Source organism: Rhinatrema bivittatum, chromosome 15 (genome assembly GCF_901001135.1).
Source record: "Rhinatrema bivittatum chromosome 15, aRhiBiv1.1, whole genome shotgun sequence".
Lineage (NCBI taxonomy): Eukaryota > Metazoa > Chordata > Amphibia > Gymnophiona > Rhinatrematidae > Rhinatrema > Rhinatrema bivittatum.
In genome coordinates, this window is record NC_042629.1 from 73374757 (window position 1) to 73391354 (window position 16598).

The 16598-nt window shown below is 41.1% G+C and overlaps 1 protein-coding gene across 2 annotated transcripts in view; it reads left to right on the forward strand.

The window, feature by feature from the left end:
* Positions 1-16598, forward strand: part of MORN1 (MORN repeat containing 1) — a 147276-nt gene that overhangs the window by 24412 nt on the left and 106266 nt on the right. For both annotated transcript variants that reach the window (XM_029578832.1, XM_029578831.1), the window contains exons 7-8: positions 807-903; positions 2098-2208. In XM_029578832.1, coding sequence (XP_029434692.1) covers positions 807-903; positions 2098-2208 — 208 coding nt within the window. The remainder of the gene's footprint in view (positions 1-806; positions 904-2097; positions 2209-16598) is intronic.

Sequence of the window (16598 nt, forward strand, 5' to 3'; positions counted from 1 at the left end):
TGTATTCTTGGATTCCTCGTGTGGTTATTACTGCTTTATATCTGTAAGCACAACACTAAGAGGAAACAAGATGTGGTAAAATGGTCATATTTTCTGTGGGTTATGTAACTATACCAAGGCAATTTTAATTTAAAACAAATGTACTTATAGTTACTCACTAGCCTGAGCTGTTGATGAGAGAAAAAGTGAGCATTTGGGGAAATTTCTCAGAAGCATATTTTTCCTTGCCAGTTGGATGCAATAACATCTAAACCATTCTGGATAAGTTTGGTTTTTTTTTTTTTCTTTCCCTGTAACTGTGATCTCTCCACTAAACATCCTTCAAGTGTATATTTCTTAAAGGGGGTGTCACATTCTGAGCACCAAGATCAACACATTCTGCTACTGTACAGCAAAAGGCGACACACCTTTTCATATTGGGTATCCTGCCATGTTCATAAGATGTCAGATGCTTAGAAAATCTCAGGACCTCCACTGCTGCATGCATCCTGTACCTTAGCTTTGCTTTCAGCCCGACACGGCCATCCTCTTAACAATCATGAGTGTGATGGAAAACCAAACTATAACCATGTCCTTCAAAGAGAGATGTAACACAAAACCTTGGATTTTCCAGCAAGTGCCACCTAATCTCTGTATTTTGTGTGGTCCCCTATTCAGCTGCTCCCAGTAATCTTAAAGTATTTTTAACTAGCTGTCCTGTACAGAGGGCCACCCACCCTGCCATTCAAGTCTTTTGAAATAATCCTTTTATAGAACAGCCAGAGTTTCAATCCAAATGTAAAATCAACATATATTTTCATTTGTAGGGACAGTGGAGCGGTGATGTGTTCAGCGGACAGGGTACTATAATTCACTGCTCCGGTGTTGTCTATGATGGACTGTGGATCAATGGCTGTCCTGCTGGTGTGTACTTTATTATGCTCTCCAATTATTAACAAGACCTAACATAATGCTCTGGCAGTCCCACTGTTGATTAATATGGTCTGCCTGTAGTGTTCGCATCTATGTACTACCATGTCCTCAATTAGCTTGACAAATGCAGCACAGCAACATGAGAGCAAAGACAGGACTAGTTTAAATAGGGTCTTTAGAAATATAAAATAAAAGCAATTCATGGAAGGAAATTAAATGCAAGACCTTGTTGAAATATAAAAGGTCATTGTAAGAGAAATCCTCTATTAAGAGGACAATTTGCTGGTTTTTTCCTTTTTCCTTGCTTAGCTGCATATTCATTCATGGATATTATTTTCTGAAGGGGGAGGGAGGAGAGGGAAGCAGGATCTGTGAAAGTGAGGGTTAAGAGCCACTATCCTGTTGAATATAAATGTAATTACAGGTTTAATGCGAAGGATGTCCTGTTTTTAGGAAAGCATATGCAGTCCAACTCATAACCTGTTTCTGTTGGATAAGAATGCTTAATGTAAGCTAGAATTTTAGCCCCTCTTCAGTTAGTGTTGCCTTAAAAGGCTGACAGAGGACCAGCACTGGTTCATGCTAGACGTGAGTGAATCACCTCCAGCCCTATTTGGATCCATTTAATATTTGACTTTAATTTATTCTAATAACCAGAGTTTCTTTTGAAACAGTCCTGAGTCTGAAATCAATTTGAACAAAACATTTCAGATTGATATGGATATTCACAGATTTGAACTATTGAAAGAAAATGCATATCTTTCACTGCATTGAACTTAAATGCAAATATTCTCCTGCGAGCAAGTTAAAGATTTATATTGGGCTGTTTATGGAGCTTTCAGTTGAGCAGTGAATAGCTTAAATTTATCCAGGCAGACTTACAACTTATCCCAAGCTCCTTCACTTACTGCAATACATTTAGCACCACTGGTACTAAGGAAGGAGTTTTCTATTAAATTCTAAATTAATTAAATATGCTGGAGGAAAACCCACTAAAGTTCAGGGCACACATTTTAACCCAAATATTTACTGAGCCAAAAAGACAGCCCATTAAATGGGGTGAAAACTGTCCAGGCTTTGGCAGATTTTGGTTGTGACATTTTGAAGGAATACCCCCAGCCAATAAAATGAAATTAAACTGTGAAGAAGATGAGAAGGACTGATGAATATCTGAATGTATTCTAGCTCAAGCCAAGAAGATTGTGATATCTGGTGAAGATGTGATTGATGTGGTGCAGGACTCTTCCTTCACTCTTCAAGTCAAGCTCCAGACGCAGGAAGGAGTTGTTGCTGAATGTAAGGATGGTTTTCCCATTTACTGAACTCTTTCTGTTTCTTTCCCAGCCTAAAATGTCCTAGTTCCACACACAGCCATTTGGGCAGGCTATACCTTACCTCTCACAGCATGGCCTCTGTCTGTCTTACAGTTATTCAACTAGTTGATGGATTTAGATCACTTTTAAAAACCATAGGGTGGTTTAAAACCAGATTAGGAGGTATTTCAAAACTGAATTACCTGAAACCTCAACTGGTAAATAAGGGGGCAGATGATAAGCACTTTAAGCTGTAGTCGTTGCTCCCTGTTCCAGCACAGTATTTAATAGAACCATTATTTTAAGACTGCAGTACTATTAGAATACACTCATCCATTTTGTCAAATGTATTTCACTATGTAAGGACCTCATGCAGTCTGCAGTCTGAGGTCATGGTAATCTGGAAAATGGTCTAATGTGCAGCTAATGACTGGAACATAATGCAAAAAAGGGCTAGTAGTGATGATTCTCGGCTTCAAGGTGTAGATTTGGCATGGGCTCATGGCAGTCACTGACACAGGATGGCTAGGACTTCTGCTCTACCAGGGGCCATGAATGCTGCAAGTTTCAAAGGAAAACTGGCTGCAGATGAGCTGCCAGTGGCCTGGCCTGCTTGCTCAGGGGGCAAGTGCTGCGCATGGCCGTGTGGAAGGTTCCCTGGCTGCAAAAGCAGGGAAGGGAGTGACTCGTCATTGCTTAAGGGTGACACATGGCTGGATTTGGGGCCCATGTCTGCAGTGTTCCAGAAGGAGCCCTGGTCTATGACTTTCAGCCCAGGATTGTCACTGGAATGAGAGATAGAAAGCAAGGGCAAAATGAAGGCTCAGGGTGCCATATCCCCACCCTACTTCTGATTGTGTAGGGAAGTGCTGCATCAAAAAGAGAGCCCCTTACACTGGATGCTTCTCCCATCAGTGGGGCTCTGTTTTCTATGACTATACAGCCAGACCAAATCTCAAGAAGGGGAGCTGAAACAAAATAGTGAAAAACTATCCGCACTTCAGGCTTCCCTTGTCCAGAAGAGAAATGTGATTGCAGGATAGAGAAGCTTGAGCACTTTGTCAGAAGTCTGAATCTTCGTGCGCTGAACTTTCTTGTGATAGCTATGATATCCCCAGCTGAGCTATTTAAATCCCGTACGCGGGATGTGCTTGGTATTTAACATGGCGCCACGTCTACCATTTTTATAGCGTTCTGTCTTCCTGGCAGTTTCCTCATGAGGGAGAAGCTGTGGACATTTCAGCAGTGGTAGATGAGGCATACAGGACCATTCCGTGAGTGACTTTTCCTTCCATGCAAGATCGAGACTTGGTGCTCCGGCTGTTTTTTCGCTATTTATGGGTTTCAAAGTTCAGATTTTTCCTGACTTCTGCAGAGCTATGCAAGAATGTAGAAAGACATTTTTGGCTACACATCAAGAGGCTGTGGCTCTGGGGGCTTGTTTCTTTCTGCATTTTCCTTGTAAATGTATGGTTATTTTCTTGACGGGAAGTTTGGTTTTTTTCAAGGCCTCTCAGCTACGTCATTGTATAGATTCTATGGTTCCCAGTGGGAGACCATCTGCTGTCTGATATGTTAATGGGTGAGAGTGGATATGCTGGGTCAGTCCTGGATTTTCTTTATCTGGGAATAGCATATTTCCTTTTTTTTATATCTCTCCCAGTTTTTCTGGGCCCCACTAATTTATAGAGGTCTGTGTAAGAAGTTGATATTTCACTTTCCTTAATTTTTACCTTTTGATATTTTATTGATTGCTATTTCTTCAGCATGGTATTCTTGTATAATATTTTGAAAGTATAAATACAGAGTTAAAATTCTCTTTTTCTAAGCTTTACTCTCAATTCTCTTTCTTCTCATTCTTAAAGATCATTACTCCATGTTTATGCTTACTGTGCTTGGCCCTGGCCACATCTGACCCAGAGCTGAGGGTTGGTCTCCTCTCCCTGTCTAGTTTCCTCTTTTGGTTTTATATTTTGACTAACAAGGAACCTGAATAACATAACATACTGTCTTGAAAGCATACATCACTTAGTAAGGAAGACATAACATCCTTGCAGTTTTATTCCGCACTGCGCTGAAGATTCCTCCAAGCGTTTTTAAGCAGTGCACTAGTGGTGTGAAGCCCTATTTACAGGTTCTGAGTGAGACATTGGGAAGTTTCAGAACAAGAAGCAGCAACGGGACAGGTTTCAAGCAATGAATTCTAAGAGAATAATAAAAATCTAGACTTTATTAAACATACCAATAAAAACAGACAAGGCTAAATACCCTCAGCGGGATATGTGGTCTATATCCTGTTTTGCTAAAGCTACTTAGCCTTTTCCGTGTTTATTGCTATATTGAATAAAATATAGATTTGATTTTATTGAATGCTGTTCCTCCTCCATTTGGACTATTTGCTGACATGCTGCATTTGGTGATCCCCTGGTTCCTTTTCTTGTATTTTCACTTGTATGATGGATATTTCATTTTCAGGCATCAGGCAACCTTTTTTCTGTTCTCACTGCCCAAATAATGTGCATAACGTACAGTTGGAGACATCTTTACAGAAGTTGCTGAGCATTTAAGTAACATGTCCTGAGGGATTATGTATCGCCCTTCTGCAGACCGTCCTGCTTTCTATAAGAGTCTGACCAGAATCAATGTGATTTGCAGTTAATTACAGTTTTAGAAGTTTGCTGGACCCAGTACACCAGAGTAGACATATAAATTCATTTTCTTTTTGTAGTCTCAGCTCTGATGAAAGTCAAAGTAACATAGCAGATTAGTTATGCCCACCAGCTTTTCTGATTTACACTGCAAGAATACATGCCAGCTACCGGTCTTAGAAGCTTGACTGGTTGTAGGCTATCAATCCTTATCTAAGTCAGTTTTCACTTTTTCTTTTTTGGTTCTCTCCCACCCTGGCTAGATGAGCATACACATTTCCATACTTAATCCAAAATAAAACTATGGGCAAGCTCAAAGTTTCTCCATTGGAAAAAACTGAACTACAATATCAGAGCCCTTAATTTTGTGAAACTGGATTATTTAGATTGTGACCAGCATGAATAATTAAAAAAATGTTGCTGTTCATGAGCTTCCTGCTTCAGATGCAACATGTTGCACTTGATGAAAATTGGTCTGAGTGGTCTCCAAAGGTCATGTATATCATCTTTGGATGATTCATATGTTGGTCCATTAAAAGGAATCTCAACTTAGAAGGATTCAGATTTTTCTACAGGAACAATACAATTCCTCGTAGGCTGCCCTACTCTTCAAGAACTCAAGATAACATGATTTGTTTGACATTGGTCCTAGAATATTTCAGTTAAGGCTCTCCTGTATTACAATCACATCTTCCTGACACAAGTTACCAAAGACAAATATGATGGGTTTTAGACCAAATGATGAATTCATTCCATTGATTGTGAGCAATTCTTACTGACGCATAAAAGGATTTTGAAAGGCTGAAGTGGACACAGAGGACTGGAGATGGTAAAAGTGGCAATAAGGACGATGCTGGTAACTACAAAGCCAGTCCAACCTCATTGGGTAGGTAAATTTAATAATCGCGTATCTGAGGATTCTTGGCAGCATGGTGTAAGGGAGGAAGATTATGCCCACTCTTATCCAGCCCTTTGCCTGGATGACCCAAGAATTAGATGAGTGGCAAGTGCCAGGTGTGATGTGCTTGATTTCCACAGAGGGGGGCTCATAAATGAACTGAGCAACTTTGGGGGGGGGGGGGGGGGAAGGCGGAGCCAATGTAGTAAAATAGGTTTCAAACTGGTTGAATAATATGCAACAGAGGGTAACGGTTAATGAAGCTGATACCATGGAAATGAGCATTATCAATAAGATAGCTTAGGGATTAGGATGGGTTCCAATTCTGTTCAATATTTCTAAAAATGAAATTGCGCAAGGGTTGCTAGAAAAACTTTGCATTTTTGCAAATGATACAAAAATCTGTAACAGATGGAGTAGAGAAAATAAGGTGTTGTGACGTGATCAAGAATTTGTCAACTAAGACTGAACAGAAAATTGTGGTTGCCATGTTAGTCCACCTTCTCCTTGGAGAGCCATCATTGAGGACTATGGATTCCATAGATCTTCTTGATCCATGTCTCACATCCCATGAGCACTTACCAGGGAGGACAAACAGAACCAGTATTCTAGACTCTGATTCTAATTCAAAGATATTACTTTCTCAGTTTTCTTTGTTAAATTATCTAAGTTCTGCCACCCTTGAGCACGTGCCTTGGAAACTACATAGTTATTATTATGTTTCTGGTTCTGGTAATGACCTTTTTACTGTGTGTTAAATTTAATTAATTTAGTTCTGGTACTGTTCAATGTTTGTCCTTTAAGGTGTGTTAAGTTAAATTAAGTAGCTCTGATTCTGCTTTTCAAGCTCTAGAAACTGTTCCATTCAAATTTTATTCTAATCCGCCTTGAGTCCAGTCTGGAAAAAAGCAGAATATCAAATGTTTGGAAATAAATGATGACAACAAAGATTTAATATGAACAAAGTGTAGGTATCATGAAAGGGATGAGGCACTGATGCACAGCAAACATGTGACAAGGCAATGGGGGCAGCCAGAGGAATGTTGGAATGCCTAGGGAATGTATTACCCATAAGAAAAAAGAAATGATAATACTACTATATAGGTTATTGGTGAGTCCTCATCTGAGCATTATGTTCGGTTTTGGAGGTTGTTTCTCTAAGAGGATATAGAGTGTGATATACAAAGGCTTTTTTTTCCCATTCTGTGTTTGTGGGAAATGGAAGGAAACTTAATAAATCAGGCCCATTGCCAGAATAAAAACTTACTAGAGAAGGCTTTCAAAATGTTCAGAGTCTGTAACATAAGACCTCTGAAATGAAATGTAAACACTTACAGGTAGATTTTAAAAGCATTGCTCACGCAAAATCAGCCCCATACATGCGTATGTGGGCCACGCGCGAGCAACACGAATTTTAAGAAGCCGGGAAGTACCCGCATACATACCCTGTGCGCACATCAAGAGTAAGGAAGCAGAAACGGGAGCAAGAGAGACATTCTATATATCTCCCATTGTAAGAGGGGCACTTTTATTTTATTTATTTCTTTATTTGTTGAGTTTTATAGACTGTCATTCGGTAGAGCCATCATAACGGTTTACAAAATATACATTTTTCTTAACAGTTGTGCAAAACTCAGGGTGGGTTTTTTTTTGGGGGGGGGGGAGTGTTACATTTGGTCTGCCTAGGATGCAAGGGTCTTTAGACCTTGTAACACCGCCCCTCCCCCAAAACCTACCCTGAGTTGAAAGTGCCCCTCTTAGAGTGGGAGATATATAGAGTGTCAGACTGCCTCTCTCTCCCTCCTCCCCCCCCCCCCATGGTAACTGCACAGATATGCATGGCAGGAATATTTTAAATGATACATGTGTACTTGCACACATGATATAAAATGAAGCGTATCTTTGCTCGTGTGCCCAATTTGCGCATTTATGGGTGCACGCATGCTCCTTTTAAAATGTACCTGTTAATGTGTATCCTAGAAGAGATAATGGTAAGGGGGGATATGATAGAGATTCAAATACCTCAAAGGTATAAAACGTGCACAAGAAGCATTTTCCAGTGAAAAAAGTGGGTAGACTGAGTAGTAACGTTAGGAAGTATTTCTTCATAGAGAAGGTGTTGACATAAAGAACAGGCGTCCAATGGAAGTTGTGGAGGCCAAAACAGATTCAAAGTCTGGGATGTATGCTGTTGTGGTTGCCATGTTAGTCAACTTGAAAATGTAGAAAAAGGTAATTGGACTAACTTAATACATCTGTGACTAGCTAGTGACAGATGTATTGAGTTAATATAATACAAAATGTTGACTCTTAATACTACATAGCTGAAAATCAGAAGGTTAAATATGACATAATATTAAACAGAGATAATGTTGCACATGAGAATGGCATGGGAGGCGAAAGAGTAGGCCTGCAGCAGTGTTTCTGAAGAAGTTGTAATGGGAGAAACAGGCAGACTTCAAAAGGAAGGGAGGAACACATTTTATGGAAACTGTAAAATTGGGAGTAGAGAGCTGGAAATATGGGGAGAGGTCAATAAAGACACTGAGACTTTTAGCAGAGAGGAGATTGGAGGGAAGACCAGGAATATGAGAAGATGCTGGAAAATAGAGTAGTTTGGGGGGTTTTTAAGGGATGGTGGGTGCCCCAAAATGAGAATGTATCCAAGTAGCCATAACAGCAAGACAGGAAGAAAGAGTAGAAATAGCAGATAAAGGATGAAAAAAGGAAAGGAAAATCAGTATCTGTAAAAGAAAGATAGGAATACCCAGTGTGTGTGTGTTATTTGGAAGAGTTGTTAACCCGAATGTGGAAGGAGCAATCTGGCAAATGGAAGTTGACTCAGGAATTTGCACAGCCAGAAAAACATCAAAATATTGACTTAGATTTGTCTGTAGCCTTTCATGCTATCTAACAGGACAAGCATGATGCTGGAAAGCGTAAACAAGGATCCCATTTCCCAAAAAGGCAACACGGTGCAAAAACATTTTTACATTTAAATTCATTTATTTCTTAAGCCCTGTGCAACTTCTACATTTTTACTGTGGAAGTAACTTTTTAATTAAAAGTTCTTCGTATTATACAGGTGTCTATCTTCTAAAAGCAGCTATAATTTAGCCTGGGTCCTCTTTTACTGTTATGTCTCAATTTTTAAAACAGTGTGTTTCTTCCAGATGTTAAAGATGGAAGGATGCCAGCTGAGGCTGTTTAATGTTGCTTTGTAAATATTCCCTAATGAACAGGCACTACACATACACTGAAGTCTCCTTCTGCAGTCTTACTTCAGCAGATAAAGATATCAGTTGGATATTAAAGCCAACTTATCTAGAACATGATACAAAGGAATGAGTTTGAATTTATTTTTATTTTTTTTTTTACATCTTTGATACAGGGCATTCTATCACTCAGGAGTACCTACTCCCATCGCATGGCACACTCAGTGTGTTACTAAGTTTAGTACTCTCTGATAATGGCTAAATATCCAATAACTAAGATCTTTCCCAAGTTCCTATTCTCTAGATCAGTGGTTCTGAACCCAGCCCTGGAAGACTGGTGCTCAATGAATATACGTGAGAGAGATTTATGTTCAGCATACAGGTGTGCAGCACCCTGTACAGTTTCTGACCCTGCAGCTTGGGCCGCAATGCTGGACTCTTGTTTGAACAGGCTGACTGGAATCGGGCATCTTGGAGGGGAATGTACTTGATCCTGGGGAAGGAGGGAAGGCAGGGGTTGCTACGGTGCCACGATGAGTGGTGCCGAGGATGGTCTCCTCAGATGTCCCTCTAGCCTTGGGCCTGGCAAGGCTTCCCCATTCTGCCTGAGCATTCTGTATGCAGGGCTTTAAAGAAGGAAACGGGAGACTATCCCTCCATAAAACTGTTTGGTATCGGGAAGACGTTTTTAAAATTCTCCAGAGCACTTTCTTGTAGTACTGAAGTGCCAACTAAATCAGGCAGTTGTCATGCCAACGTTACTCCTTTGCTCTGTTTCAAAGCCTGGAGCAGCTTTACTTCATAATCTTAATTTATAAGTGTCCTGTTTTTTCTGTCTGGAGTTGACAAAGCCCATTAGAATGTGCATTCTGCTTTTTGTTCATTTGACAGCATCACACTAAGCAAGTCCATATCCAAGAGAGATATGTCAGTTTGGTTTGTGTGCGCAATTGTGATTGTAGGGTAAGCTTTGGAAGAGTATTCCGACAAGCAATGGAATAGTGATGGCTAGCAACCTTGCAAAGACATGAACTTTGTTGGATGCATTCACAGAACATTATCACCTCAGTCTTCCCTCACCAAGAATCTGTATTTTATGACAGACCTCCAGCTTGCTGCTCCTGTTCTGTGCCTGCACAGTCCGACTGTGAACATTCCTTAAGTCAGAATCCTCAGCACTTTACAAGGACAGCTTGTAGAAGTAGGAAAAAGAGCAAAATCCTTTTGCAAACTGTCTGCAAAACAGGACTACCCATTGATTTTAAGTGTTTTGGAGTACATAGCATCAAGGACTCTCAGAAACCAGTGAGCACTTCTTCCATGCTTCAGGACTCAAGGACTTCAATACATTTACACCAAGTCCGGCTGTAGATTCCTAGAAATTTCAGAAATAAGATAAGTTTGTGATTTTATTTGCAACAAAAATTAAAACCAAAACAAAAAACATTCTGGCATATGAATCTTAAGAACATCAGAAATTGCCCTCCTGGGTCAGACCAAGGGTCCATCAAGCCCAGCATCCTGTTTCCAACAGAGGCCAAACCAGGCCACAAGAACCTGGCAATTACCCAAACACCAAGAAGATCCCATGCTACTGATGCAATTAATAGCGGTGGCTATTCCCTAAGGGGTAGATTTTTAAAAAATATGCACAGATGTCCATGTGTGTGCGCAATTTTATAACATGCGCGCACCAGTGGGAGGGAACTTTCCTACCCCCTACCCTAACCTCCCTTCCCCTTCTCCTCTCCTCCCCACCCTCTAAAACCCATTTTTAAATTTTTCTACCTTTTAATTTGCAAGTTACTTCAGGTCGGGCTCTGAAGTAACTTGTGCGTGCCGGCAGCTGGTCGGCATGCGAGGCTCTGGGACAGTGAGGAATGGGCTGTCCCGGACCACCCCCTTTTTGAGGCCCTGACACTTTACACGCGTCCTGTGGTTTACATGCATGGCCGGGCCGGTTTGAAAATTGGCCCAGCACATGAAAGGCCTGGGATTTATGTGTGCTGGGGTTTTAAAATCCGGCCTTTAGTCAACTTGATAAATAGCAGTTAATGGACTTCTCCAAGAAATTATCCAAACCTTTTTCGAACCCAGCTACACTAACTGCTCTAACCACATCCTCTGGCAACAAATTCCAGAGCTTAATTGTGCATTGAGTGAAAAATGATTTTCTCCGATAAGTTTTAAATGTGCCCCATGCTAACTTCATGGAATGCCCCCTAGTCCTTCTATTATCCAAAAGAGTAAATAACCGATTCACATCTACCCGTTCTAGACCTCTCATGATTTTAAACACCTCTATCATATCCCCCCTCAGTCGTGTCTTCTCCAAGCTGAAAAGTCCTAACCTCTTTAGCCTTTCTTCATAGGGGAGCTGTTCCATCCCCTTTATCATTTTGGTTGCCCTTCTCTGTACCTTCTCCATCGCAATTATGTCTTTTTTGAGATGCGGCGACCAGAATTGTACACAGTATTCAAGGTGCGGTCTCACCATGGAGTGATACAGAGGCATTATGACATTTTCCGTTTTATTAACTATTCTCTTCCTAATAATTCCCAACATTCTGTTTGCTTTTTTGACTGCCGCAGCACACTGAGCCGACAATTTCAATGTGTTATCCACTATGATGCCTAGATCTCTTTCCTGGGTGGTAGCTCCTAATATGGAACCTAACATTGGGCCAGATTTTAAATCTTATGCGCGGGCATAGATTTCTTTGCGCAATCCGGCGCAAACAAATCTACGCCCGATTTTATAACATGCGCATGCTGCCACGCGCATGTTATAAAATTCGGGGTCAGCACGCGCAAGGGGGTGCACACTTGTGCACCTTGCACGCGCCGAGCCCGAGGGGAGCCCCAATGGCTTTCCCCGTTCCCTCCGAGGCCGCTCCAAAATTGGAGCGGCCTCGGAGGGAACTTTTTTTCGGCCACCCCCTGCCCGAGGCAGGTGTAACTTGCACAGGCCGCTGTGCCGGGGGATTTGACCCTGCCCCCGGACCTGCCCCCTTCCTGCCCCTTTTTCGAAGCCCCCGGACATACTTGCGTCCCTTGGCTTGCGCGTGCCGAGCCTATGCAAAATTGTCTTGGCGCGTGCAGGGGTAGATTTTCTCAGGTTACGTGCGTAGCCTTTGAAAATCTGCCCCATTGTGTAATACAGCATGGGTTATTTTTCCCTATATGCATCATTTTGCTCTTGTCCATGTTAAATTTCATCTGCCATTTGGAAGTCCAATCTTCCAGTCTGCAAAGTCCTCCTGCAATTTATCAAAATACGCTTGTGATTTAACTATTCTGAATAATTTTGACTCATGCATATTTAATTACCTCACTCGTATTCCTTTCCAGATCATTTATAAATATATTGAAAAGCACTGGTACAAGTACAGATCTCTGAGGCACTCCACTGTTTATCCTTTTCCACTATGAAAATTGACCATTTAATCCTACTCTGTTTTCTGTCTTTTAACCAGTTTGTAATCCACGAAAGAACATCGCCTCCTATCCCATGACTTTTTCATTTTCTTAGAAGCCTCTCATGTGGGACTTTGTCAAACTCCTTCTGAAAATCCAAATACACTACATCTACTGGTTCACCTTTATCCACATGTTTATTAACCCCTTCAAAAAAATGAAGCAGATTCATGAGGCAAGACTTCCCTTGGGTAAATCCATGCTGACTGTGTCCCATTAAACCATGCCTTTCTATATGCTTTGTGATTTTGATCTTTAGAATAATTTCCATTGTTTTTCCCAGCACTGAAGATAGGTTCATTAGCCTATAGTTTCCTGGATCGGCCCAGGAACCTTTTTTAAATATTGGGGTTACATTGTCCACCCTCCAGTCTTCAGGGTCAATGGATGATTTTAAATATAAGTTACAAATTTTAACTAATAGATCTAAATCTCTTTTTTTAGTTCCTTCAGAACCCTGGGGTGTATACCATCTCATCCAGGTGATTTGCTACTCTTCAGTCTGTCAATCTGGCCTACTACATCTTCCAGGTTCACAGTTTATCTGACTCTCATCAGCCTTGAAAACCATCTCCGGAACCAGTATCTCCCCTCATTAATAAACACAGAAGCAAAGAATTAATTTAGTCTTTCTGCAATGGCCTTATCTTCCATAAGAGTGCCTTTAACTCTTGGTCATCTAAGGGTCCAACCGACTCCCTCACAGGTTTCTTGCTTCATATATAGTTTTTATTATGAGTTTTTGCCTCTATGCCTCTATGGCCAACTTTATTTCAAATTCTCTCTTAGCCTGCTTTATCACTGTTTTACACTTACTTGACAATGCTTATGATTATAAGGCAACATGGCCAGTAGTGCCTAGTAGTGCTCATTTAGCAGGCAATATAAAGACTCTCATTACATAGCATTTGCTGTAAACTTCCTTGGCAACATTTGAACAGTTAAGCGGCATCTTGCTCTCCCCTGGATTTTGTTTTCAAGGTTCCTGGAGTCTTTTTAGGGCTCCTGTTTTTATAGTGTGTATCTTAAAGTTATTCATTTAATAATGCAGAAATGCAATTACATTTCAAATTACAACAATGTAAATATTTTTGTTGTCAGATTAGATGTTAGAGCCTTGTGCAACGGCCCATTTGCAGACTATTTTTCTCTTTTAATTTGACGTATACTTGTGTTTTCTGTGAGGGATGGTGCACATTTGTACAGCTTGACTGCCATTCTCCAGCAATGGGAAAAATCTCTCCTAATGCTTTAAAGCTTTCTCCAGATTTCCAGTGGAAGACATCAGCTATCTATACGCCAGAAGTTGGAATTTAGCTGGGTGAAGTCTGCATATATGCTGTCATGCATGAAAATTAGGAGCAAATGAGAGAATATATCATTTACCTCCAGTACTTGCCACTGAGGATTTAATTTACAAGCTAGTTCATAAAAAATGTGGATATCCATTGAATTTGGGTTCAGCTTCCACTTATGTCACTAGGAAAAGACTTATAGGGTGTTAAGCCTGGTATGCTAATGCTTTTGATACTGGTTAAGAAGTCGAATATCCATATGCAGTGAATGAATGTTTTCATTTCAGTAAATTGTTTCACAAGGTAATTGTGGTTTCCCAGATGTTGTTTGTCACTACTTTTACCATTTTTCTGCATTTTTTTCATTCAGTTTTAAAATTTACTGTATTTTTTTTAAAAATGTGCTGAGTTTTGGGGACGCGGAACATTTGTCATATTGGTTCCATGAGTATAGAGACTGTGCCTTGTGACAGCTGGATTTGGCTGAAGTAACAGAATTAGGGAATCTCATGTTTTGTTAAACAGAAATTCATGTTATTTCCATCAGTTCATCATGTGATACATTATTGTATTGGCAGACATGGGTGCTTTTCTAACTACATAATTTGTATTTCTGCTTATAAATACGTACTTGTCAAAACTCCACCCTTGTGCTGATAAATGCCCTGTAAAAGTGCTATTTTTCTGTATGAATCATTGTTTGAATCAGAGTATCTGCTCCTGCTATATGCGTTCGCGGAAAGAATGAGAAGCAGCCAGATAAGCACACGGGCTTCTTACAGAGAAAGTGCCTGTAAGATGTTGTATGCTATGTTAATGAACCCTGTCTTCAAATCTAAAGAGTCACCTCTGAAATATAAGATAGTGGAGAAAAATCCATGAGTCTGCCAAGGGGCCATCTACTCCTGCTGTTGGAAGCTTAGAAGGACCCTCAGGTGCTGTACAAAAAGGTAGCATCAGAGTGCTGCAATGGCTGGAGGCTCCAGCAAAATGCAGGAGATTTATATTCAAGTACCACGGCACAGCCATTCCATGTAAATGGGACTTTCCTAGATTTTGGCAAAGAATCCCCTAGCTTTTGACCTCACAACAAAGGCAAGGGAGCTCTACCCTTCATTGTTTGGTTCAAACATATTTGTATAAACTTTTGACTATGGTATTCTCCCTCTTGCTTTAATGTTCCATTCCTCCAGAAAAGTCAATGCAATGAAAGCTATTCCAGTACGAAGAGAAAGAGGGGGAGTCACTCCCATTGTCCCTCCTTACCCCTGATGTTATCCTTCAGCAGTGTACTGCCTAGCTATTTATTTTTATTAATTGTCTTTCTGAAAGGAAAAAGGGTTGAGAGAGCTAGCCCTGTGTGTAGTTCCCCCTCCCCCTCCAAATATAGCTTTTTTTTTTTTTTTTTTTTTAAATGGATCCACAGATGCACGCATGTATCCCAGAAAGTAGTGCCCTTTTTTTGGTTCTGGATGAAACTGCTTGTTAAATTCATGAAGAGGGGGAGGGGGCTGGCTGACACAGTACAGTAGGCTCAGTGCATCTCCACTTTCAGTCCTGGAGTGTTCTCTAGGTTGGCTGGGGATGTTGCGGAGGGAGCATTAGGCCTGGGAGAAAGGGAGCTGCCATCATCTTGGTGATTGGATTTAGAGTCTGTTGCAAGGTGCCCTGCCTCAGCACCAGGAAGAGGATGGGCCTGTTAAGAAGAAAACTGCTTGGATATTTGCACATGAAGGTTCCTGGAGCCAGGATTCCAGCACTGGCTCAATGTCAGCTGGAAGGTAAAGAAGGAATTATTGAGCATAATATCTTGTGACAAAGAGGGCTGCTTTACAAGTAACCTGTGGTACAATTAGCACATTCTGTGATTTCCTGCAGGATTTACTAAACTGCAACGCACAAGTACCCCAGTCTGGTAAATCTTGTGGGAATTGTTTTTATAGCCACCTAGCAAAATTTTGTTTTATAGGTGGAATAGAAATACTTTTAATAAATAAATAAAATTGTCCTCGCATTGCTGCAGCTGGGTAAAGCAGACATTCCTGGCCACAGCAACACATGACGCTGGGTCACCAAAATCCCAGAGCTTCCAAGATAAACATAAGAACACAAGAACATGCCATACTGGGTGAGACCAAGGGTCAATCAAGCCCAGCATCCTGTTTCCAACAGTGGCCAATCCAGGCCATAAGAACCTGGCAAGTACCCAGGGCCACAATGCTCGATAAGAAGTCCAAGTACCCCCGCCCCTTATTGAAATTCCCTGGAGGCTGATGGTGGTTAAAGCAAAAGGTCTGGTCTTCACCTTTCCCTTTCCCTCCCTCACTCCCAGACTCCTAATACATTTTTTAAAAAGCTGACCTCAAACCTCGTGCCCTTGTAAAATTATCCCAATAATCCTCCCCCCCCCCTATAATTAGCAAGGAAGAAATGGGGCAGGAGGTTGCTTCTGCCCTGCAGTTGCTAAATGTGAATTGGCATAGGTTGAACTGCAGGCCAAAGGCAAACTGCAGGATTTTGTATTACAGCAACTATGGGACAACAAGAAGAAGAAATTCCTCCTGGCCCCTTATCTTTATTGCTGATTGAGGCAAGCTGGAGGCAGCTCCTGGTGGATGATTTCACAAGGAAGAGGAGTTTACAGGTAGGGAGGGAGGCTTAATAGCCAATTTTTTAAACTGTGGGGCCGGGAATTAGACAGGGGCTGAGTCATCAAGAACCTCTCCAGAGAGCCTCACCAGGCATTTTAGCCTGGCAGTACCCCAGGAGGGAGGAGTCAGCTACACTTTTTGAAGCTAGAACATGGGTTGCAAAGTTTACCGCAAGCCACATTATTCTGC